Below are 23,983 nucleotides of genomic sequence, written 5' to 3' on the forward strand. Positions count from 1 at the left end.
TGCTCCCAAGCCTTGTACTTCCCGTGTATTTTCTCACTTGACTGTTTGTGAACATTATTTCATTATTTCAAGTTTGATCTCTCGCTCTCACATCCCAATGCATTCCTGTTTGTGGTCTTTGCTCTTCAAGCTCCACCCATGTCAAGTGTGCAAACATCTTCTGCTCCCTCAAATGCTGTGCCCCTTTATCCACTGCTGCCCCTGAAGCCCGGAATGGTGCTAAATCCACTCTACTTCCCAGTGGGGAGGGGTTGCAGTGGACCACATGGCCACCCACTCCCCTCCGGGGGCGGGGGACGAAGTCCCACATCACCCAGAGGTTACCGGCCACGTTATTGTCCAGCCAGCCAATCTGTTGGCTGGGGGGGGGGGGCGTGGGACGTGGCCGGGCCCCATTTAAACTGGAGAGCTTCCTCTTGGCTCGCTTCCTCGATCTTCCACCTGCCCTCCCTAGTTTCAGGTTTCGAAATTGGCCTTGCTATGGACATCGGTTGGTTGCCGTTGAGGGGCCTGGTAGGAATTTTTCCACTTGGCAAATTGGCATGGGTCATTTGGTTTTTGCCTACCTTGTAGCAATTGTCACAACTTTGTTAGGGTTGCGGTTAGGCATTGGTTGGTCTTATGATGGGGGAGGTGAGGTGTGGCCATCACCTGCCCCTCTAAGCTTAAGGGTATTCTGTTAAAGGAATTCGGGGGGGGTGGATCTTGTCCAAAGCCCGGGGCAGGGCTAGGGCCATGCCACGACCCTGTCGGGAACCTAGGGGGAGCTTCAGTTGGTTTGCCTCAACAGGGCTCCTCCTACCAGTGGTTGACCCTTACAGACTCCCTGCGTGACGGGTAGGAGTCAGATATAGTCGGGTCAATTCCAATGCCTAAGCCAATACCGCTCACATTCTGTAGCCAATAAAGCTGTGGCCTAAATTTGCCCAATAACCATTAACCGAATATACATGTTCTTGTGTCTTATTCATCAACGAGGGGGTGGTTTTGGGGTCTCAACATGCAACATCTCATCTCCTTCAAATGACTTCTCAAAACCCAGCTTTTCCATTAAGCCTTCAGTGCAATATCCTACTGTAATTAAGACTAAGCATGTGCCACTGAAATGTAGACCCATTCCTTCTCTCTCTCTCTGCAGCTTGACCAGCATCAGATTTCACACCTTGGAGTAGAAACCTATCCTCTTATACTTAGAAGTGTTATGCACACTGTCAGTGCAATAAAATAAAAATAAAGATTTCAGATTCGTTGATGCCATTTGCGTTGTTTCATCTTCTAGCCAATCAACTTTGTAATTCAGTACCAGAAGTATGATAAAATGTAAACTTTATTAAAACTAAATAAACTGTCAGAAAATAGTGACAGTTGTGTAATTACACTTTTTATCGTGGTCATGGATGGACAGAAGGAGCCATCTTAAAACTAGACAATATTGTTCAGCGGCTGTATTTCTTCAGGAAGTATTTTCATTGTTTCATTCATTCATTCATTCATTCATTCATAATTTTACATGAAGTTTAAAATTATGAGGACACTGTAAACTTACAGCACTGAAATGCCTCTGAATACCAGTTGCTAGGAACCAGAGGTGGGCAGAGGGCTCTTGTGCTCAGATGCTGTTTGTGGGCTGCCCACAGGCATCTGGTTGGCTGCTGTGAGAACAGGATGCTGGTTTACAAAGGCCACTGGCCTGATCCAGCAATCTGCTCTTATGTACTATGATTATAACAAGATGACTAACTGTTATCTCATTATCTAGCACAATTTACATACAGATGTTTTATCCTGGTTCTGTAATTCTACATGCAGATCACTAACTACCCTTGTTTTGAGAGCAACTTTAGTTAATCAAACCCCACCACAGTTTAATCAAGCATTCTACCAATCAGAAGAAATTAAGCAAGCTCTATGTCCTTATTTCACACATCTATGGTGTTTTAAGTACCGGTAATTGTGGTGGTTCCCCCCCCCCCCGTTTTTTTAATTATATGATAACAAATATAATTCTTTGACATGATCTATATAAAATTGTATCACTTCAAACTGCAGTTAGGTGATCCTGCTGTCCCATTTTTATTTTTTTTAAAAAAACACAACCCTGCCCACAGAGTGTTAGTTTTTGAGGGAATTCTAGCATTCTTCACAATATATTTCCCCCCCATGTGCAGAGAGAGAGAGTTTAGGCTTTCTTTCATGTGAAGAAATGCAAAAACAAATCCCTGTCTATTTATTGTTTTCCATATTCAGTGCACATGTGTGGGAGGCACTTTAGTGTAGGAAACAAGAAGGTTTAAAACAAAGAAGCAGTAACATTTCTAGGCCATAATAATAAAATAAGTAATTGTTAAATTATTAAATTTCAAGGTGAAGGTGCCCCATTTAACACCAAGGAGAACAGCCTGTCATTTTACAAAGCAGATACTAAGAAGAAAAGAAAACCTTCAATGCTATAGGAAAAATTACGGATGAACATAATCCTCTCTAGTGTGTTTACACAGATCAGAACATATCACAATCGAAAAATAAACAAGGACACAGAACGAGTTATACATAAACAAATGAGTTGAAATGGCTGAACATTCTCTTTTACTTTCACACCCTAACCAGCAAAACAAACCTTTAGGGAAGAGATAGGATGTTTTTTAAAAAACTTATTTAATGCTTCTTACAGATTATTTCATACCTTTGCACAGCACAGTTCTATTGGGTTTTTCCTTTATTATTTCTTCGCTAACCACCTTGATGTACCCTGGACCAAAATCATACCCACAGTCTTTAAAAAACAATAACTATCCAAATTTGATATGGTAGACATATTTGAATTAAAAGAAGTTTAGTCTTTAGATCAAGACCACCCCTGCCCCTCAAAATACACATTTTACTTTAAAGAGTAAAACAAGAGATAAACACCATTAAAATATAATGTTTTTTTAGTCATTAACTGGTTAAGTATGAAAACCTATTTAAATGCGTGCATCTAAAAGTGGATACTAGAGTCCTAGTCAATAAATTCTGGGGTTCTAGGATCCTACTTATCATGGTTTCTCCCCACCCTGAATTTGAGTCTATAGCACTATGATAATAACACGAGAAAGCAACTTATAAAACAGCAAAGATGACCAAGCTTTCAAGCAGAAAAATAATACGGAAAGTGAACACGGCACTAAAAATCTCTACCTTGAGGGTAAATTTAATGCAAGTTGGACTATTTAAGACACATACAATCTATTTTTCTTTCTTTCTTATAAAAGTGGAGGACCCCCCTTTTTTTTTGCTTATGGGCTTTCAGGTGAAGCCAGCAATTTCTTCCTTTAATTTGGAAGCAGACAAGGAAGCTGCTGACTCAGTACTACACTGTAACGATAAGAATATTTTTGTTTTGTTTCCTCATATTAACTCACTGAAGCAAAATGTGTAGTAATTGCAGGGAATCCTATAGTAAGCATTTTCTTAGTGTAAAAGATATCAAATTTGATACTATGTTAAGTGGATTTAGAAGGAGTATGCTAAAAATAGAATATATATTAAATTACTACAACGTACATGTAGCTATATTATGAAAGAATTTGCATGGAGTTTTTCTCTCTGAAATCAGGAAGACATTACAGCCCAGTACTCTAGTTCCCCCCATAAAGAACTACAGTACCAAAAATGCTAACAGAATGCAGACAAATGCTTTAAGATCACTTGATCTTGAGTTTCCTTCAGAATGTTCTGCTTTCTGGAAAACAAACTTAATACTAAAAACTGGTACCTGATCATCATTTACTCTAGGGTAACTACAGGTGCATCTTGACAAGAGCATCAGTCGTATGCCCAGTTATCTCATGGCAAGATAATGATAGCCAAAATAAGCAACCAAACCCCATGTAGTAGCCATTTCGTAAAAAGCCTATTTCCCCCCCTAATTTGCTGCTATGATTTTTGTGGATGACTCTCTAAGCGCTGTGCTTTTGACATGCTGACTTGAAATCCTGTAATAGTCATTTAAAGATTTTCTGCTTGTTTTTTCTTTTCTTTTTATAAACAAAAACAATAGGCAGTTTGAAAAGAAGAAGAAAGTGCCATCTGCTATACACCTTTCTTTTGCTCCAAAGTAAGAGCTAGTTGCACCCTTTGGGCTGTGAAGAATGCAACATTGATGAGATAGCCAGACACTGTCTTAACTACACTCTTCCTCCTGAATTTAGCAAAATACTCTTTGTATTCTCTTACCTTTATGGTTTTGGTCTGGAGTCTGAGTCCATTTAAAGTGTTAATGGCTTTCTCTGCATCCTTTGGATCAATATAGTTAACAAATCCATACCCTAAACTCTGCCCTGTTGAAACATAAGAAACAAAAAAAAAAGGACTCAGTATTCTTTGCAGCACACGTGTACGATTTCCAAATGGGGGAATGAAATCCTTTTTCTCTTATAAACTTTTCCACCTAACACTTCCATTCCAATCCAGAAAGCATACCCATACAGCCAACACAGCTTTCAGGAGGACTGCTTAGAAATATTTTTATCCTGAGAGTCTGTGATTAACAGGTGCTGATTCTTCTAGATTCCATAGTGCCCTTAAAACTAGGAAAACTAAATGAATATATTAAGAATTTACTAGTGGCCACACTTCCTGAAGCTTTTCCCTACAGGAATCACATTAAGAGAATAAAAGACAAGAGAGAGGTAGCAGCAGGATTACATGCAGAATTTATAAACGATTTGTGTTATTTTAATCAACAGACAGAATTAAAAAAATAAAAATTAGTTGTACAAGCAACTCAACTGCAATTTAAAGTGAAATAAATGAAATGCTTAAACTAAAACACATATCAGTAGCTAACCAAATTCTTACAAATAAGAAACCTTTCTTTAGAAACCCTGCATTTATTTTACCTGATTTGGTTGAAAATAGTATTTATTTACAATATTTATATACTGCCTTTCAGCAGGGAAGGGCTCTTATTAATAAGAAGCTTAAAGAAACAGAAAGATATCTAAAAATCAGGATGAACTCTAAAAATGAACATGTAAAAGCCAATAAATTAGCTTCTATGTTACTGCCTTGTCTGTGACAGCACATACACCATCGGAAATGACATAATATCACATGGCAGGATAGATGATTACTTTGTGCTCTTTGCACTGTGCTCATGTGGTGATGCTAGGAAGAACAAAACAGTAAAACTGCTTCTGCATTCGGATGGCAGGAGCCCATTTTAGCAGCCAAAATTTCAACAGCTTCTGTTTTATTGTCGTGTTTCGTGTTTACGTTTCACAGATCAACTCAGGGATGATCTAGGCCTTGCAACGCAGTAAGAACATTTGACCAAGGAAAACTTTTGTCACCCCCCCTATAATCTATCAGAACCCACCCCTCGTTAATTCAAAGGTAATGAGTATAATTACAGTAAAAATGACAACCAACACCAGTCAACACCATGCACATGCAGCTTACAGGTTTGCCCAGGTTCATATTCCGTTCTTCTGCCTCAATATATACAGTTTTTCATTGTTTTACATATGCTATGTCCCCCCACAGGAGGCACACACCATCTAATTAAAGCGTACCCCCCCCCCGGTCAAAAAATATAGGAACTGCAGCTTAACCCTTATAGCTCCCATATCAAACTACGGTTCCCAAGGTTCTTGAGAGCAGTGGTGGCAAAGTGCTTTTAAATGTAGGGTGTGTACACAGACTAAATGCCCCTTTATCTCTATATATAGGATCCCCCCCCCAAATTTGATTTGATTCAACAGCTTTTGATACACACAACTGATTTCAATGTACATGGAGAAACTGGCTGACTAAACGATACGCGGAGGCAGCTTTCCTACATCTAGTGGGAGATCTCCATCTTTTTCCATTATGAGGCAAGAGAATGAGAGACTGAAATTCAGAAGGAGATGCCATGTTTTCTGCCTGTCTTAACACTCTGAATTTACAAAATGCCTAACAACCCACTGGGGACTAGATGCGGACAAGGCAGTGAAAACTGCACCCAGGCAAGATGAAAGGGCGAGTTTTCAGGTTCAAACTGAATTCGGACAGGGAACTTTAAAGCATGAACGAAAGGTAAGTGTGAAACAGCCCTGAGTTACAACCAAGGAAACCTGGATCAAATCTCACTAGGTGGCTAAACGTCCCTCTCCCCCCCCCCACCTTACTTCCTGCAATATGGAGTTAATACGAACCTACCTTGCAAGACTGTTTTAAAGGCTGCAACAAGATAATTTACGTGATTGACTCCCTGCTAGGATTTCTAAGCACTGCCACCGTCATGGGATGCATCACTGTCTCTTAGCAACCTCTCTTCTCTTCCTCATTCAGGGGAATTATGCTAAGGTACAAGGCAATGATACGTGACGGGTCTCATCATGCACCACAGATTTCCAGCTGATAACCACAATCAAGGTGTGAAGAACTTGAAGTACAAATTCAGAGGAAAGTAATCATGGTTAGAAAGTCCTGTCAATGGGAACGTCAGCAGCCAAAGCACTCTACATGCAGTGGGATGAAATTCAGTATCTACTTCCTTTGCTACTGCCGTCTCGGCGCAAGCAAAGAGGAACAGAAGCGCTGGTTCAACTTCCAATCAGCTGCAACATTTCTGCTGCAGCGGAAGGCAAATGACATTTCCCCTATGGTGACAGCTACTTAACTAATCTTTTAATTAAACTACGAAGTGAAGAATTTGTCACCTGCCTCCTTTAGAACATCTGTAGCATTCAGTAAAGGGTGAAGAAATAGTTTTCACACTTCTACGCACTCATGCCATAGTTTCCAGTGCAATGCTGTGTAGCAGAGAAGGGAAGATGGAAACATGGTAATTTTGCTGCCCATGAATCGGAAATGGTCAAACAAGGAGTGCACAACAGCTCAGTCCTCTATTAGTGTTCTCTATCACCAAACTTCAAACTTATTTTTAAGCATGCTCTCTTGTAAACTCCCAGGAAGAGAGAATGGACACGGGGAAGAGAAGAATTGATTGTCCAAGAAAACAGAAATAACAAGTGCCTGCCATTTGGTTTTTGATCTCCCGCAGCCTAATGAACTCGCATGGAAATCAAACAGTAGTGTTCATGTTTAAAATGGGCTTGAAAAGGCCTGGCTTTTGTTTTTCTTTTAAAATAAAGGAGTAATTTTTTTGTTTGCAAAGATACAATTAAAATTATTTAAAAATCGCCTGCCCTTCAATATTAATCCAATGGGGGTGGGAGGAGTGGGCAGCTTCAAAATATCTTGGACCTGCACTGGTCCCAATGAAATGTGCAAAAATTCCCAACCGGTGCTACAATGTAAACTCTCAAGAAGAAAGAATAGGAAGACTAATAGAAATAGCAAGAAAGGTCTTCTCAATATCCTGTGGTTTCTGCAGTTGGAACAATTTGGACAGTGCAATATTGAAGGAGTGTAAATACAAAAAAAATGGCTGCTTTCAGGAATAAAGTACATGTTAAGGTGAAGCCCACATTTCTTTTTTAAAGCAAAATCAGCTTAGACAAGCTGTGTAATAGGGAAAGGAAGCTTGCTTAATTCTTTCCCCTCTGGCTATTCTGTTTAAAACCACTGATTTCCTGGTGCTTTTCACCTACAAGAGGGGTGGGCAACCTGTGACCACCCAGATGTTGTTGGCCTACAACTTCCATCACCCCCAGCAGCCTACATCTATATTCTCTCTCTCTCTCACACACAGTCATATGAACAAAAAGATCAATTTGAGGAGGGTGATTTTGAGCTGAATTATCAATAATTAAGTAGGCCTATATCTTCCCTGCCTTGCAGCCCGATTCCTGAAAGTATCTTGTTTTAAAAAGACATCTAAAACTGCCAATGAAGTAGAGGCAGCAAGCATTTTGCACGGGGGTTCTGTTCCTGACCCCTGTGGGCATGGGCAGAGTGTGCATAAGCCCACAATGTCTTGGGGCCTCTTCTGGGTCGGCAGCAAGGAGCATGTGCACGATCAGACACATGTTAGATGGTCTCTGCCTGTAATATGTAATTTGAGCCTCAGTCCAACTTGGTCCACTTGGTTGCCATCTTAGATGACTAGTAATTTTTCTTTGGTGGTGAGTGAGCAAGAAAGCCGAAGTGGGATCAAGTATCCAGTCCCTTCTTCAGCTACTTCCAGCATTTTTATGCTGGGTGTGGAGGAAAGTACTTTGACTCCTCCATGCCTAATGCAGAAACTGAAAGGCCCCCAAAGGGAGGATGAAACAATTGGGGCCTTCTGTGGGTGGAATTCAATGTTGCACTGTAAAAATAATTCAGCTTGCAGATGGAATGATTCCCCCTCTCCTCCCTGCCCCCTAGCTGCTCTGGGGGTTCCCCTGACCTCCCCAGAGCCATTTCTGCAGGGGTGGTGGAAAGCCCTGTTGCACAAGAGGTCCTTGCATGGGACTTCCGCTGATAGGGCTCATTAGGTGAATCCTGCCCTGCGTTTCGAGAATGGAAAGATCCATGCTTTCTACCCAGCCTAGAAACCAAGCAGGCTGCTGGTGAAGCTATGAATCGTTCCATCCTTCTGCTGGCAGCCCTTTAATGCTTCTATACTGAAGACAGAAGAAGTGAAGCTCTTTCCTGTGTGATAAGAACAGAAAGCAAGAGGAAAAGAATGCGCCTTCGCTCCTCTGCCGGCTTGCTGTTTTCCTACGAAACCCAGAGGACTTACTGCGGACTGGGTGTGCAGGAAAGTTTCACTTCCTGCATATCCAGCACATAAATGCCAACTTAGGTTGATGGCAAAGGGATTGAGTGGTTTTGTGCCACCACTTGCCACATGATTGGTTTCTATGCTGGATGTACATCTAGCACAGGTGCACAGTGGGTGAAGGGGTACAGTAATCTATGCAGAGTTTTTTATGCTGAATGTGCGAGAGCTGAAGCCCTCTCCCGTAGAAATAAAATGGCATGGATCACTTCACCTCTCATCTGCTTCAAGGCTGGATGTGCAGGAAGCAAAGCCTCTTTCTGCACGGTCAGCACAGAAACCAAGTGGGCTGTCAAAAGAGGCACAGAGTGCTGCTCATTTCTAGCTTATAAAATGTTTTATTCATCCACTATTTACTCATAAGAGGGACTGGCAAAGGAGGAACAGAGTGATCTGTCCATCCTCCTCTGCCCTGTTATATAAAAAGCAGATGAGTAAAACATTTTGCTGGCTAGTAAACCTTAACAGAGGTTATTTTCCAAGGCTACCTTAGCTTCATACGACATGTCACAGGATTGACTGCCTTTAAGTATTACCAATTGTAAGGATGACCAGACACAGCCGTGTTTGGATCAGAAGTAAACAACTCGATTAAAAAGAGACCATATACTGAAACTTAAGCACATTAAGAGCCTGCTAGATCAGGAAAGTGGCCCATCTGATGAAGCATCCTGATCTCACAGTGGCCAGCCACGACCCCTATGAGAAACCTGCAAACTCCCCTGTGAGGAAAGGTTACAGCAATTGAGGCTTCAAGCCGAGAGAAAAGGCAACCAAGAGGCAACACAATAACTTTGGTTGCTCTTTTCTGAACCTTTTCCAACTCTACAATATCCTTTTTGAGGTGAAACAACCAGAAGTGTGCACAGTATTCCAAGTGTGGCTGTACTACAGATTTGCATAATGGCATTATGACATTGGCAGTTTTATTTTCAATTCCTTTCCTAATGATCCCTTAGCATGGAATTTGCCTTTTGCACAGTCACCACATATTGGGTTGACATCTCCTGCTCCAGAGGGTAGGACCCAAACCAGTGTATCCAAGTTACAAGAAAGGAGAATCTGACGAAACATCAAGAAGACGGCAAGAGCTGTTCAACAGTGGAACAGATTTCCTAGGAAGGTGGTGGTGCACTCTCCTTCATTGGAGGTTTATTAGCAGAGGTTGAATGGCCATCTGCCATGGATGCTTTAGTAGAGATTCCTGCACTGCAGACCGCAATTCTAGGCACTCATTTCTAATCAGTAGTGTCAGTTCAGACCGCAGGAATGTACATGTAAAATTAATACATTTTTGTCCTGACGTACATCACTTTATGGTTGCTTAGACTGAATTGAATTTTCAATTTCACCACCCATTCATTCAGCTTAGAAAAATCTTCTTGGGGCTCTTAGAAATCCCTTTTTGTTATAACCAACCTAACCATGTAGCCTCAACAGAAAACCTGGTTACCTCATTGCTCACCTCCATCTCTAAATCATTTTAAAAGCCCAGGTCCCAATTCTTTCCCCCTGTGACTGACTCCACTTTTTACACCCCTCCATTTGGACAACTCTCCATACAGTCCTACTCCACAAGAGGGCCTCTCCTCTTAGTCTATGACTGTTAAACTTAGTCATGGGTCTATGGTGATGCTGAAAGCTTTTTGAAAGTACAAGTACACTATGTCAACTGGATCGTTTGTACAACTATGACAGCATTAGTTTAAGAGGTAATGTTGTTTGGGACAGTCCTAGGGTGCAAATAGATAAGAATGTAGGAGTCCCCCGTTTTTCAAAAGTAAACACAGCTGGGGGAAATTAGATTGAAGCTTTCCTCCATCACTCCCCCATCTAAACTGCCGCTTACAAAGGTATTTGCTGCAAGTAAGAAAATACATTTTTTTGCAAGTAGGAAAACATCCACTGCACATTTTCCAGTTTCGTAACAGCTGTGGATATGGGGAAATTAACCAGTCCTCCCACACCAAAATGACCCCTCACACAGCAGTTCAACTATCACGCAAAAAGAGATAGGCCCCTTTAAAGTCATTTGGCTACTACAATTTAAGTGAATGTTAAATCTTTTCCTTGCCTAATTCCTTCCCCTCTCCTCTACTATTTCCCCTGTGGGGAGACTAAGTTCCTCAGGGTGTATTGGTGTGTTATAATATGTTGTACACTGCCCTGTGACTGTTTGGTGAAAGGCAATATAGAAATAGCCAAACAAGCAAACAGCTGATGTGGAAGAATCCAACCATAATAGCTGATGTGGAATGAATTGAGTTAGCTTCACTAGGAGCTCAATTTATATTCTTCACATAAAATTAAAACAGTATGGAGCTTGCTTCATGAAAAAGGACCTCTCAGTTGTTATCACTGAAGTGTTTCCATAACAGATAAAGTAACTACAGAATTTCAGCAAAATATTGCCATCCTTATGTTGCAGAACACTGTATCCTGCTAATTTTGATAAATGGAGTGGGGATCTTGGAATACATGACAGCATGAAGTTTGCACAGTATTCCCCTGAAGTGGGAAGCACCCTACCTTAAAGCAAGGCAGGCTGACAGCTACAGGAAGTCAGCAAGCATCAGTGATGATGACTAATAACTGATGATTCCCTATAAGAATCAGGAAAATCATCTTAGGTCAAAAATTGTAGTAAACTGTAAGTAAGATGGAAAAATATATTAAAGCTTTAAATGCAAGGAAATGTACTCCGGAAAGTTGCTTTTTGGCTGCCGAAAAACATTTCCTTCAGTAAATGAGAAAGGTCAGTAACAAATCTATAACAAATGCACCAACATTATCTTGCGAGTATAATGCCATTTACAGTTTCTGGTCCTGTGCTCTTCTCTCAAATCTGTTTTCCAGCCACAGCCCTAAACTGCTTTTGTAATATTCAAAAAACCAATAATGGATTGTGCTACCAAACTTGGCAGGTCTAGTGATGAAAGCAAATTGGTTTATATGGATATGTCATATCACTGAAATGCTGGAGTACTGGAGTGGTAATTGTGCTAGCAGGTGTAAAAACTGCCATTAAATACTTAAGCCAAGGCTTGAAAATATCACTGGGTATTTGAAGATGATTTAGGTTTTGGCTAGGAACAATTCTGCAGGACTGGTTACTAAGCCATGATTTAAAGGACATACTAATCCAGTGGTTCTCAAAGGGTGTGGCAGGATAGAATGGCAAGTGTGGTGGGAAGATTCAAGGACAATCAAAGAAACATTTAACCATTTCAGTGTAGTGTAGTATAATATATTTTTAGAATTATTATTTGCAGGATATATATTATCAAAACAACTGCAAGAGAATCACGTGATACTGCAAATTCACACCTCTCATTGAGTTTGTATACATACCTAAGGTACATATGTAAGAGGTTCATTTATAATTATATTTTGGGAATGATTCATGTTATTATGTAGCTGCATTGTTTTATACTTTCTGGATGTCCCATGATCGTAATATAAAGTAGTTGTGCTCTACATTATAAATCAAACACTGCTAGGAGTTGTTTCGTTTTCCAATGTGGAACAAGCAAATTTCTATTCTTAAAGTGTGGCCCAGAGAAAAAAGTTTGAGAACCACTGTCCTAGCCAATATAGGATAATATATCAAAACAGCTTTCCAGATACAATAAAAGAATGTCCCTTAGTTAAAGCATATTTTGTGAGATCTACAGATGAAGGGCGGTATACAAATTTAGCTAATCATCATCATCATCATCAGCTTATGTAGATATCCGGGCATTAAGTGGTAAATTAATAAATAATAATTAGTTGCGTGGTCAGCTGGAGACTAGAAGTGGCCAACTTCTGCCAACAAGAGTCTCATGTTAACACATTGCACTCCATGTAACACTATGCAGACACTGGAAGAAAATGTAAAAAATATGTTTGTGGAAAAGTTCTGTTTTGCAAAAACAGGACTGCTTCTGACCAATATAATAAAAGAACAGCATTGTAAGAGAAAGAATACTTTGAAAATAGAATGGGCCAGAGGACTCTAAGGGTAGCATTCAATGTTAGTTTAAAGTAAGTTGAACCCATGTATTTTAATGGGTGTGCTCTGAATTAGCTCTTACAGTGGGGCAGAGTCATCTATAAATAAGGAAAACAATGTTGGAAATTCTGAATACAACTATATAAATTATATATTTTGCTCCATTTGTTATAAACATTTAGAATGTACCATAATGCATGCCCTAGAAAAACATCAACAGGTTTGCCCGCCCCATATCTTCGTCTGTAGCAAAATAACAGCTAGCAAAACAGTTGCCTCCCTACACATCCGACTTCTTTCATGAAACCAGTGAGCTAGACAGACCTATCCTTGCCAGATGTTATTACTCCTAATCGCTTCTCCTTGATACTAAGAAACTAGACTACAATTCTATACACATTTACTACGGAACATGTTCCACTGAAATTAGATCATACTGTTGGGTAAACATGCACAGGACTGTGTTGCATATCTGCATCTAGGAATGCAGGAATACTCTTTGAGAACCCACCATGGCACTCCTACAATATAGCAGTATTATACAGAGAAAACAAGTGGGACAGGCTTGATATGTCAACAAATTGTAATAATGAACTGATGCTTTTAAACATCATGCAGGAATTCAACTGTTCATTTTCTTCTATCTGGACAGCCCATGAATAGAAGAAAATACAATGAGAAGAATCATGCAAACAATTCATGGTATGAAGAGATAGCAAAACATCTCAGGACCGCATCTCCCTATATGAACTGACCCAGACCCTGCGCTCATCAACTGAGGACCGTCTTCATATGTCCCCTCCATGAGAGGTCTGGAGGGTGGCAACACAACAGCAGGCCTTTTCTGTGGTGGCTCCCTGCTTGTAGAATGCTCACCCCAGGGAGGCTCGCCTGGCCCCTTCTTTACATATATTTAGGCGCCAGGCAAAAACATTCCTCTTCTCCCAGGCCTTTGGCTATTTAAACCACCTATGGTTTTTGAAACTGTGGGGAGGGTATGTTATGTATATGTTATGTAAAACACTATGTTATGTATTTTTATATTTTTATATTGTAGTAGTAGTAGTAGTAGTAATAATATAATAATAATAATAATAATAATAATAATAATAATAATAATAATAATAATAATAATAATAATATATTTGTACCCCGCCCATCTGGCTGGGTTTCCCCAGCCACTCTGGGCGGCTTCCAACAAAGACTAAAAATACATTAAAATGTCACACATTAAAAACTTCCCTAAACAGGGCTGCCTTCAGGTGTCTTCTAAAAGCCTAGTAGTTGTTTTTCTCTTTGACATCTGATCGGAGGGCGGTCCACAGGGTGGGCGCCACTACCAAGAAGGCCCTCTGCCTGGTTCCCTGTAGCTTTGCTTCCCGCAGTGAGGGAACTGTCAGAGTGCCCTTGGCGCTAGACCTCAGCGTCCGGGCAGAACGATGGGGGTGGAGACGCTCCTTCAGGTATACTGGGCTGAGGCCTTTTAGGGCTTTAAAGGTCAACACCAACACTTTGAATTGTGCTTGGAAACGTACTGGGAGCCAATGTAGGTCTTTCAAGACCGGTGTTATGTGGTCTCGGCGGCTGCCCCCAGTCACCAGTCTAGCTGATGCATTCTGGATTAGTTGTAATCCGCCCTGTGATCCTTGGATGAAGGGAGGTATAGAAATTTAATACACAAATAAATTACATAAATTGCCCACTCAAATGTTGATATTCTGGATACAAGAAATAGATCAGCAAATACCAAATACATTGGTTTATGCACCTTTTGAAAACACACTCAGTCATCTATCTTACACACATATATAGGCAACTCCTAACTTGTGCAGGAGTTCCGTTCCTGGCCCCTATGCACATCAGCAGAAAATGCATAAGCCCACCCTGGTCATCTTCCGGGTCAGAAATGACCTGTGTGTCTGTGGTTATGTGTCAACTGAACGCACACAAAATGGTCGCCACCTGGACTCACATTTATACTGAACCATAAAATCAGGACAGCAAGACTGCAATCCTAACCTCCCTTACCTGGGAGCAAGCCCAAATGTAAGTCTCAGAAGTGAACGTGCTTCTGAGTAGACATGGTTAGGATTGCAGCAACTGATGGTTTTGTAATGGGCCATCAGCCCCTTCATAAACATTGTCCTTAAGATGCCACAAACTCTTGTTTTTGCTGCAAAATAGTAACAGGGCTATCCCTCTGAAAATGCATCAACTTTGAAAGGGGATACAGTGGATGATGAAACAAAAGAAAAAGTTGCACAAAATAAACCAATTGCAGGGGAACAGAAAATGCCAGGTCAAAGTGCAAAATGTCGGAATGGATTGAGGAATATTCACACATCCTTAATACGTACACACACATGTGAGAGGCTACAGAATTATTTTTGGAAATGTACTAAAAGCCATAGCAGCCTACGTGTATTTGAATTCTGCAAATACTAATGGGGAACAATAGCAATTATTCTGCACTATAACTGGATATAGAAGACATAAGGATTCAAGTGGCATTTCTAATGGGAACTCTCCTCTTTGGGTTGCTTCTGCCAGCTACTTAAATTCTCTATAAACATCTGATCCATTTTGTGCATCGTTTGCTGAACAAACAAAACGCAACCATTTATAAAATATAAGCAACTTGCAGAATAGAAATTGGAAGGCAAGCTCCCTCTTCATCAAATCCTATAAAGGTAAAGGTACCCCTGCCTGTACGGGCCAGTTGTATCCGACTCTAGGGTTGTGCGCCCATCTCACTTAAGAGGCCGGGGGCCAGCGCTGTCCGGAGACACTTCCGGGTCACGTGGCCAGCGTGACGAAGCTGCTCTGGCGAACCGGCACCAGCGCAGCACACGGAAACGCCGTTTACCTTCCCGCTATAAAGCGGTACCTATTTATCTACTTGCACTTAGGGGTGCTTTCGAACTGCTAGGTGGGCAGGAGCTGGGACCGAGAGACGGGAGCTTACCCGTCGCGGGGATTTGAACCGCCGACCATACGACCGGCAAGTCCTAGTCACTGAGGTTTTACCCACAGCGCCACCCGCGTCCCTTATCAAATCCTATACAAATAGTTAAATAGATTTGGAACACGTATACCAAAAGCACTGTTTATGTAGACATCATGAATTGAAAGGTAAAAGCTGAACAGGTCTTTGTGCCCTATCTACTTCTACAACTTAAATGGACACAGTCCCCAAACTGGAAAAAGTAACTGGGGTGGGGTGGAAGCAACACAGACTCTACAGATACCTCAAAAATAATTGATAAGAGAAATCACATCTATCAATAATGCACCATCTTAACAGAAATAAAACTGCTATTTAGATGTCATTAAAAAATATTAAACTGCAGAACTTTAAGCAGTGCATGTTTTGGAAAACAGTGTTTATGTTTGTAGGAAGGGCAAGATGCATCTGCAGAAAACAATGAGGGCAACAGCAAAAGACACATTTATTTTGAAACATGAACAAAACCAAGTGCAAGCACCTGGTTTTCTTGAAGTCCATAGAGCTAGGTGTAATCTCACCCTCTGGTGCTTAGATTTTTAGAAAAGTGTTTGCAATTTGATCATTTGACAAAATCAAAACCAGAATTAAGTTCTTAACCCGAGGTACCACTGTATAAGTATATGCGATTTCACTGATGGGCATGGTGCCTTGGAATGTAATACCTGTGTAAACAGGGGGCTGCCTGTACTTCAATTCAGCTACTCAAGACATCAATTAAAGGCAAACCTAGGTAATATATATTAAACTCATAAAACATTACCCTTGGACAGATCTCCAAAGGGCAAATCCCCATCCCTACTTCCCCCCTGCCAGAATCCACCCTTCTTTAACTCAAGGCTAGTTAGTACCTCAAATAACTATCGATGTATTTCAAGATACTTGTTTTATAGTATACATTATTTGAAAACCTTCACAAGATACCTAAAGCCAAAAAGAGAGGCAAAATAATTTAAAAAGAAGTAGCTTCTGAAATTTATTTTTTATGTCCAGGAAGACTCTTGTCAGGTTCACACATTCACAGGAAGCTGTATCTACAAATTCAAATTTGTAAAGGATCTCATACTTGGAGCACTTTGAAAAACCTTTAAAGCTGTGCTGGTTGGTGGGGAGGGGGGAAGAATCAGCATAGGAACCCAATTCACAGAGCTAAGTAAAAAGGACACTAACAATTCCTCTTGTGTGGCTAGGTACAATAGAGAATCAGTTCATTTTAAACTATAGGCATCTGCCCTCAAAACTGTCGGGAGAAATCAAATGAGGAGAACTAGTGGAAAATTTAACTTTCTGAATACTTATTCATCCCCAGTCCACAGATTTTAATGTGCAACTGCAGATGTGGAATTTTGCACATTAATCTGCCCAACGGGTGGATGATGGTGGATGGGCAGAGAGGATATGGAAGATAATGGGGTTTCCTAAGGAGAGCCCAAGTTCAAAAAGTGAACTTTGTGACCAAAAGGTAACAGATCACAACTGTCAATGGATCAGGACTGCCATTGAGTCAACTATATCTGAAAGGTCGCCATGTACACGGAGCATGAGGTTCAGTGAAATTTCTGGAAGGGTCTGCTATCCTTATGAAGACAGCATTTTCTGAATTCTCCTTCACTTCTATTTAATACTGTTGTAGAAAATTAATGTTTAAGTACTTGGCTATTATTTGGTAATATTTCTGTAAGGTTTTTTTGGGTTTTTTTATACTGGTAAAATGCCAATCTTAGAAACACTATATGCCGAGCAGTATGTGAAGGCCATATGGGGTTGGCACTAGCACAAAATCTATCTCTAACAAATCAACAAATGGGAAGGAAAAACCTCATAAAAGGGGTATTTTTATATTTCCTGGTCCTCGTTTATAACACATTTTATTCTTATGAGCACACCTGGTATGCAATCAGAGCTACGTTTAATTACTTCCAAAAACAAAAAGAAGTGAGTTTCTAGGTGCATGTATTTGGCAAATATCTGGTATTTCTAGTATCTTGTTTACAAAATTGGAAGATGGGGAATGACACATGTAATGTGCCTAATAGTGATCAATTTGAAAGGGATTCAAGTTTCTATTTCCTAACTAGTCCCTGAGGAGAAGATAGCATGAGAGATAACCATCTGTATTTCAAAATGAGGCATTTAATCACTTCCCGCTAGTTCACATCAAATCTTACCCTTCTAAAAAAAGACAAGGGAAAAAAAGACTGTGTACAGCAGTTCAAAGTCTTAAGTATTCTTCCTCAATAAAGCTGACCATTCAGAGCAACTGGCAGTGAAATGACAGGGTGCAGGCAAAGGTGACAGAGAGATCCTCTTTTCAATCAAGCCCCTTTAGGAAAGTATTCCATAGAAAAGGGGCTACTACTGAAAAGGCTGATTACCTTGTTGCCACTGTCTGAACAGCCGCAATTCAGAACACAAACATAAAGGCCTCTGATGCTAATCGTTGGGCATGGGAAATGGGGTCCTGAGTCATAAAAGGCTTTATCAGCACAACTTAGAAACAAATTGACAGCCAGGTTTTCTTGATGGCATTAATTGATAAAATAAATGAGGACTGCACTGATTCTTTCTGATTAGAGGTTAGGGCACATCATCTTATCTGCTCAAAACACAAGGCACACGTTAAAAGAAAATGATAAAACAAATACTAGAAGGGCACTTAAAAGACTTCCACAAAGCTGAGTCTAAGCACCGCTAAAAACCTCTTCTTGTGAATGAAATACCTCTTGCCCTGTGCGGAGGGCTATCCCATCAATCTCAAGCAACGCAAGGGAGAGCGGTACTCAAAGCAAAACAAAAACGTATTTGAAGTAAGAAGTGGATAGGAAACAAACAAACAAACAAAAAAAGTTACTACAAAACCAGCAAATGAGTCCAACACTAACAAAGCAGCAATTAGCACAATCTGTTTGAGAAGGATTCATGTGACTATCCAGGGTGGGCAGATTGTTCTTTCCAAGCAAAGTACATAAATTCAGAAAATATTAATTTCCCCTCCTCCCATCACAATGAGAACATTGAAAATTAGAACAGAAAAAAAGCTACATCCTAAGGAAGGGTAGTAAATCCTACACACACAAATACCATGGTTCTAGATTCAGGTAGATAGCCGTGTTGGTCTGACGCAGTCAAAATATATTAAAAAATAAATAAATAAATTATCCAGTAGCACCTTAGAGACCATTTTTTTTTTATTTTTTAAAATACATTTCAACACAAATACCATGATAAGCCCTAGAGACTGGAGCAGACCCTGCAGTACAACAGTGAAGTGAAGGTGTCTGTCCTGTTAACACACTGAAACGCCATCCCAGAATTTTTATTTCTGGTGGAGGTAACAGGGAGCTTGTGGGGAACTATACTGGATCCGGCTGGGCTTTGCAAATGTGCTAGTGGTTTTATTTCTGCGCAAATATGGTACTGAATACACTGGGTTTTTAATATTCAGAATTAGGTTGGCGTGCATGTGACATTGGCTGGTTACAGGGGTCAGTAAACTTTTTCAGCAGGGGGCCGGTCCACTGACCCTCAGACAGTGGGGGGGGGGGGCGGACTATATTTTGAAAAAAATAATGAAAGAATTCCTATGCCCCACAATTAACCCAGAGATGCATTTTAAATGAAAGCACACATTCTACTCATGTAAAAACATCAGGCAGGCCCCACAAATAACCCAGAGATGCATTTTTAATAAGAGGGCACATTCTACTCATGTAAAAACACGCAGACTCCCGGACTGTCCACGGGCCAGATTTAGAAGGTGATTGGGCCAGATCCGGCCCTTGGCCCTTAGTTTGCCTACCCATGGGCTACTACCAATCCCTGGATAAGTGGAAGTTAAGTAGCCTTTCAAAGGTGTATTGGTACCCTAGGAGTTAGATGGGAGAAGAGGAAAGAGTGCTTATTGCTAAAATGCTGGATTCTGATATGAAACCTAAAGCCTCCCTGAAACTGCTGGGGGAGGTGTCCCTCCTCCTAGGAAGATGCTTTTAGCCATGCTTGTCTGGTTCCATGGAGGCAAGATCCACCCAATGAATAATGGTCTTTTACAGGAATATATTTTAACTCTCTGCAAATTTGCAAATCAGGTGTTAATCGCCACCACCCCAATTTCATATTTCACTTAACACTGGGATAGTTCTATGCAGTTTAAACCTATCAAACTACATGTTTAAATACATATAGTTAGAGAAAATGCACATTTCAATGCACATTGTGAAGCATTTTTCTAAAATAAAAAATTTATGCGGGAGAAAAGCAGGATTATGGGTAAAAAAAAATGTAATGACAATGCCTGGAAACAGACAGAGCAAACATCGTATCAACCAAATGTATTTTAAAAATCCAGGTATCAGAGAACTGTTCTTTTCTACTTCTTGGTGCTATATGACATACTACAAATATTGGGTTCAATGATTTACCAAATGATGGTAGAACACTGTATGGTCTATGTAAATGAATTTTATGACACACAGACGTGTATGACACACACACACACACACACACTTGAAGAAATAATAACTCTTCCCCCCAAAAACAAAAACAGTGGATTAAGTAGCAGAAATAATGCACCAAGCTAAAAACATATTTAGTAACTCTAAGCTTCACAGAACCAACATATCCATATTTCAGTGTCTCTTCTTTGAATTTCTGCTTCATGGCTATAGTGCAGCAAAAGGCAGGCACTGTTAAGAATGTAATAGCAGCCTGCTAGATCAGACCACTGGTATGTATCTAACAGTAGGTGGCCGGATGCCTTTGTGAAATCTACAAGTAGAGTAAAAGCGACATCACTCCCCAATTGTTTTGCTCCCTGGCAACTGGTATTCAAAGTTACGCTGCCTCCAAACAGGGAGGTTCCGATTAGTTATTACGGTTAGCAGCCACTGAAAAAACTAAGAAATTTGTCTCAATTCCCCTTAAAAGCTATTAAAGCCAGTGGTAGTCACAGTATCTTGTAGCAGCAAATTCCAGGAGACTTTCCTTTTCTCATCCTGACTCCACTGCTCATCAATTTAACTGGGTGACTCTGACTTCTATTATTACACCAGAGAATGAGAAATCAGATATACTCACTTCCTCTATGCATTCTTTAAAGGCCTCCTCTATCATGACCCCTCCTTAGATATAATTTCTAAAGTGAAAAGCTTCCAAGTGCTTTAGAAGCCCCCGTGGTAATTTTGGTTCTACTACATCCCCTTCGTGTTGGATGGCCTTCTGGCAGACATTTATTTGGTTGGTGGGACAAGGGAAAGGCATTTTTCAACACAGAATCCGAATTATGGAATACTCCCTTCAGAGAGGTCTGACTTGCCTCACCTTTGTTCACTTTTAAGCAGGCAATGAAAACCTTATAGTTCTTGTTGATTTCCTTCTCTCTCTTGATTTTTGACGACATTACTAAATATAATTTTTAAGATAATATTGTACACAATAGTCTAAATGTAGCTACACCATCCATTTGTTTTAATGTTTGACGCTTTATTATGTTTTTATATGTGTTGCAAACCACCCAGAGTGGCTGGGAAAACCCAGCCATATGGGTAGGGTATAAATAATAAAATTATTATTATTATTAACAGCAGCACTACAATACAGGTAGTATTAACTTCCATCCCTAACATGGAAATTTCCTAGTTCACTAAGTACGTATTTTCACTGAGCTATCTACCATGAACTCATGATCAATTTTTCCATGCAGTTAATTATTTAATTTAATTTACACAAATGGATTAATTCCTCACAATGACTCTTCGTGGCATTCTAACATCCAGTTACATAATGGGAAAATGTCCTTGTAGAACTCTTTACAGTAGGACTGGGAGTCCTGCCCAGCGACTCAAACCATTAAAAAAGAAAAAAATCTACCCACTGCTAGATGGAAGCTACTTCATCACATCATTCAGAATAAAATGATCTCTCCCCCATAGTTGAGGAAAACAGATGAAAACCAAAGCAGATATACCACTTTGCCCAAGGGTTTGAGAGAACCAAGTGGTGCTGAGCTCCAGACAAAGAATCATACTACACGTTGTACTTTTATGTGCCGCATCCAGGTCTCTGTCTCTTGTTTTTCTTAAATTACTATATTTTTCGCTCTATAAGACGCACCAGACCACAAGACGCACCTAGTTTTTGGAGGAGGAAAACAAGAAAAAATATATTCTGAATCTCAGAAGCCAGAACAGCAAGAGGGATCCTGCGCAGTGAAAGCGGCAATCCCTCTTGCTGTTCTAGCTTCTGGGAAAGCTGCACAGCCTGCATTCGCTCCATAAGACGCACACACATTTCCCCTTACTTTTTAGGAGGGGAAAAGTGAGTCTTATAGACTCACAGCTGCGAGAGCCCAATGTTATTAGGGTTACAGTTTACCCCTTCCTTCCCCACCACAATCCCCTGCAAACTGGTGCCTATTGGAACATTTTTTTCTAAGCCTGATATCCATGCTGAGGAAGAAGGATTTTCAGGTGTGCATGTGTGCCATGTCCAGAGAGGTCAGGAATCCATGCACTGTGACCTCAGCAATTCTCTCCCTTCCCCTATGGCTGTAATTAATTTAAAACAACAACACCACCACCACAAGAGACCTATCTGGATGCTGTGCATTAAGCACCATGCATGGTAAGGTGCACAGTTGCACAGATTTCCCCCTCTAATTCATGCCTCAGCCCTGTGTTTAAGCACTAGCCTGGTAGTTACAGGCAACTAGGAATTACATGTAGGTGACTGAGTGGACTGACAGCAGAGGAATGGTGCACCCTGTTCCTCTTCTGTGCCCAGCACAGAACAAAGAACTATCTCCTATATGTCCAGTATAAGAAGGGAAAGGAATATTACCAGAAGGATGAAGCTTTCTTTCTGTCTGTCCCTCTTCTGCCAGCCTCCAGCAGGCTATGGCTATTTATTTACTACAGGCCAGCAACTGTCATGGGTTTATCTACAAGGGTTCCATAGGTTTTCAATTGTTAAGATGGTACTACTTCGCAACTGATGCTTCAGGTTATATGGAAAAAATTAAAAAGTCCTGAATACAAGGAAACTAGATCAACACAGGCATAATATACTTCTTAGGAATGCACAGAAAACTGACTTGTATTTTAATTATTGGCCAAAATACTCTGGCACTATTGCTTATCTGTAGGAAGAATCATATCTTGTTTATCATACATGAAGAGTAATATAATTTAGGAAAATAATTTGCTTCAATTCGGTCTGTTTTTAAGCCCTAGGTTTCAAACCCCACCCCACCCAAATGAGAAAAGTATTTCCTCTTTCTGATATTGTACCTTCTCTGTGCAAGACAGTTCACTGACTCAAGGTTCCATTGTTTTGTTTTTGTTTTGGAAGAGCAGCTGATTAAAACTCACAACTGGGTTATTGGGCAAAATATGCTGCAGCTTTGAAATGATACAGCAGGGACCAGTTTCAGTGTTAATTTAAAATGCTAGAATTAATTAGGTAGTGTAAATGAAGAATTTAATAAGCACACTTTACAACTAGAAGTTATGCTTTTATTAAACATCTCTGCCAAACAAAGCTAAACATCTTTGACCTATCCTGACTTCCTTTTCTTATGGGCTCATTCTTTTAAAACTCTGAAATTAAGACATTTCCCCTATTGCAAACTCTGTCACAATTAAAGTTTGTCCCAAGTTATAGCAAATATAGATCACTAGCATTTTATGCCTGCTCCAGGAAGCTACTAAACACAATTGAAGTTTACAATTTTGGTTTTGAAGTCCAAATTAAAGGCTGTCTCAGAAGCTGTCATTCCCAGTCAACTTGGTTTGATATACTACCAAATTAGCATTTTTTCTGTAAAAGAATATGCTTGTTTAAAAGCATATTCAAAAGCAATGCGCAACATTATGAATTAGATTCTAAAGTCTACCTACCTAAAAGCCAGCATGAAGACTCTGAACATTATTATTAAGTTAACTGAAAGCTGGAAAAATATTTTAAATTCTGTTGTGTTAGCACCCCCATTTTAGGTACTCCAGCAGGTAGATATTTGGGATTTATTCAGCCCTACAATAGCCATTTAAATACTTGTCTAAAATATCAGAACTGCACACACCCTGAATTTATCATCAAATTATTTTGGATGTTAAGCGCTAGCCTATTAAAATCTACTTCCTTTGCAGAAGTGGAAGTACTGAGGTTTTCATTATGCCAGTCACTCTAGACTATAAATACTGTGGGTTATAAATATGAACAGTTTCATATAGTACAGGTGTGAAACCCACAATATAAACTAATTCCTCAAAGAGAATGCACATGGCCATTCCAACAT

The 23,983-nt window shown here is 40.2% G+C and overlaps 1 protein-coding gene across 7 annotated transcripts in view; it reads right to left on the bottom strand.

Annotated features, from left to right (window-relative positions):
- ELAVL4 (ELAV like RNA binding protein 4) overlaps positions 1 to 23,983 on the bottom strand; it is a 99,427-nt gene that overhangs the window by 21,111 nt on the left and 54,333 nt on the right. For all 7 annotated transcript variants that reach the window (XM_053392484.1, XM_053392487.1, XM_053392485.1 and 4 more), the window contains exon 3: positions 4,216 to 4,319. In XM_053392484.1, the coding sequence (XP_053248459.1) occupies positions 4,216 to 4,319 (104 nt within the window). The remainder of the gene's footprint in view (positions 1 to 4,215; positions 4,320 to 23,983) is intronic.

Source organism: Podarcis raffonei, chromosome 6 (assembly GCF_027172205.1).
Source record: "Podarcis raffonei isolate rPodRaf1 chromosome 6, rPodRaf1.pri, whole genome shotgun sequence".
Classification (NCBI taxonomy): domain Eukaryota; kingdom Metazoa; phylum Chordata; class Lepidosauria; order Squamata; family Lacertidae; genus Podarcis; species Podarcis raffonei.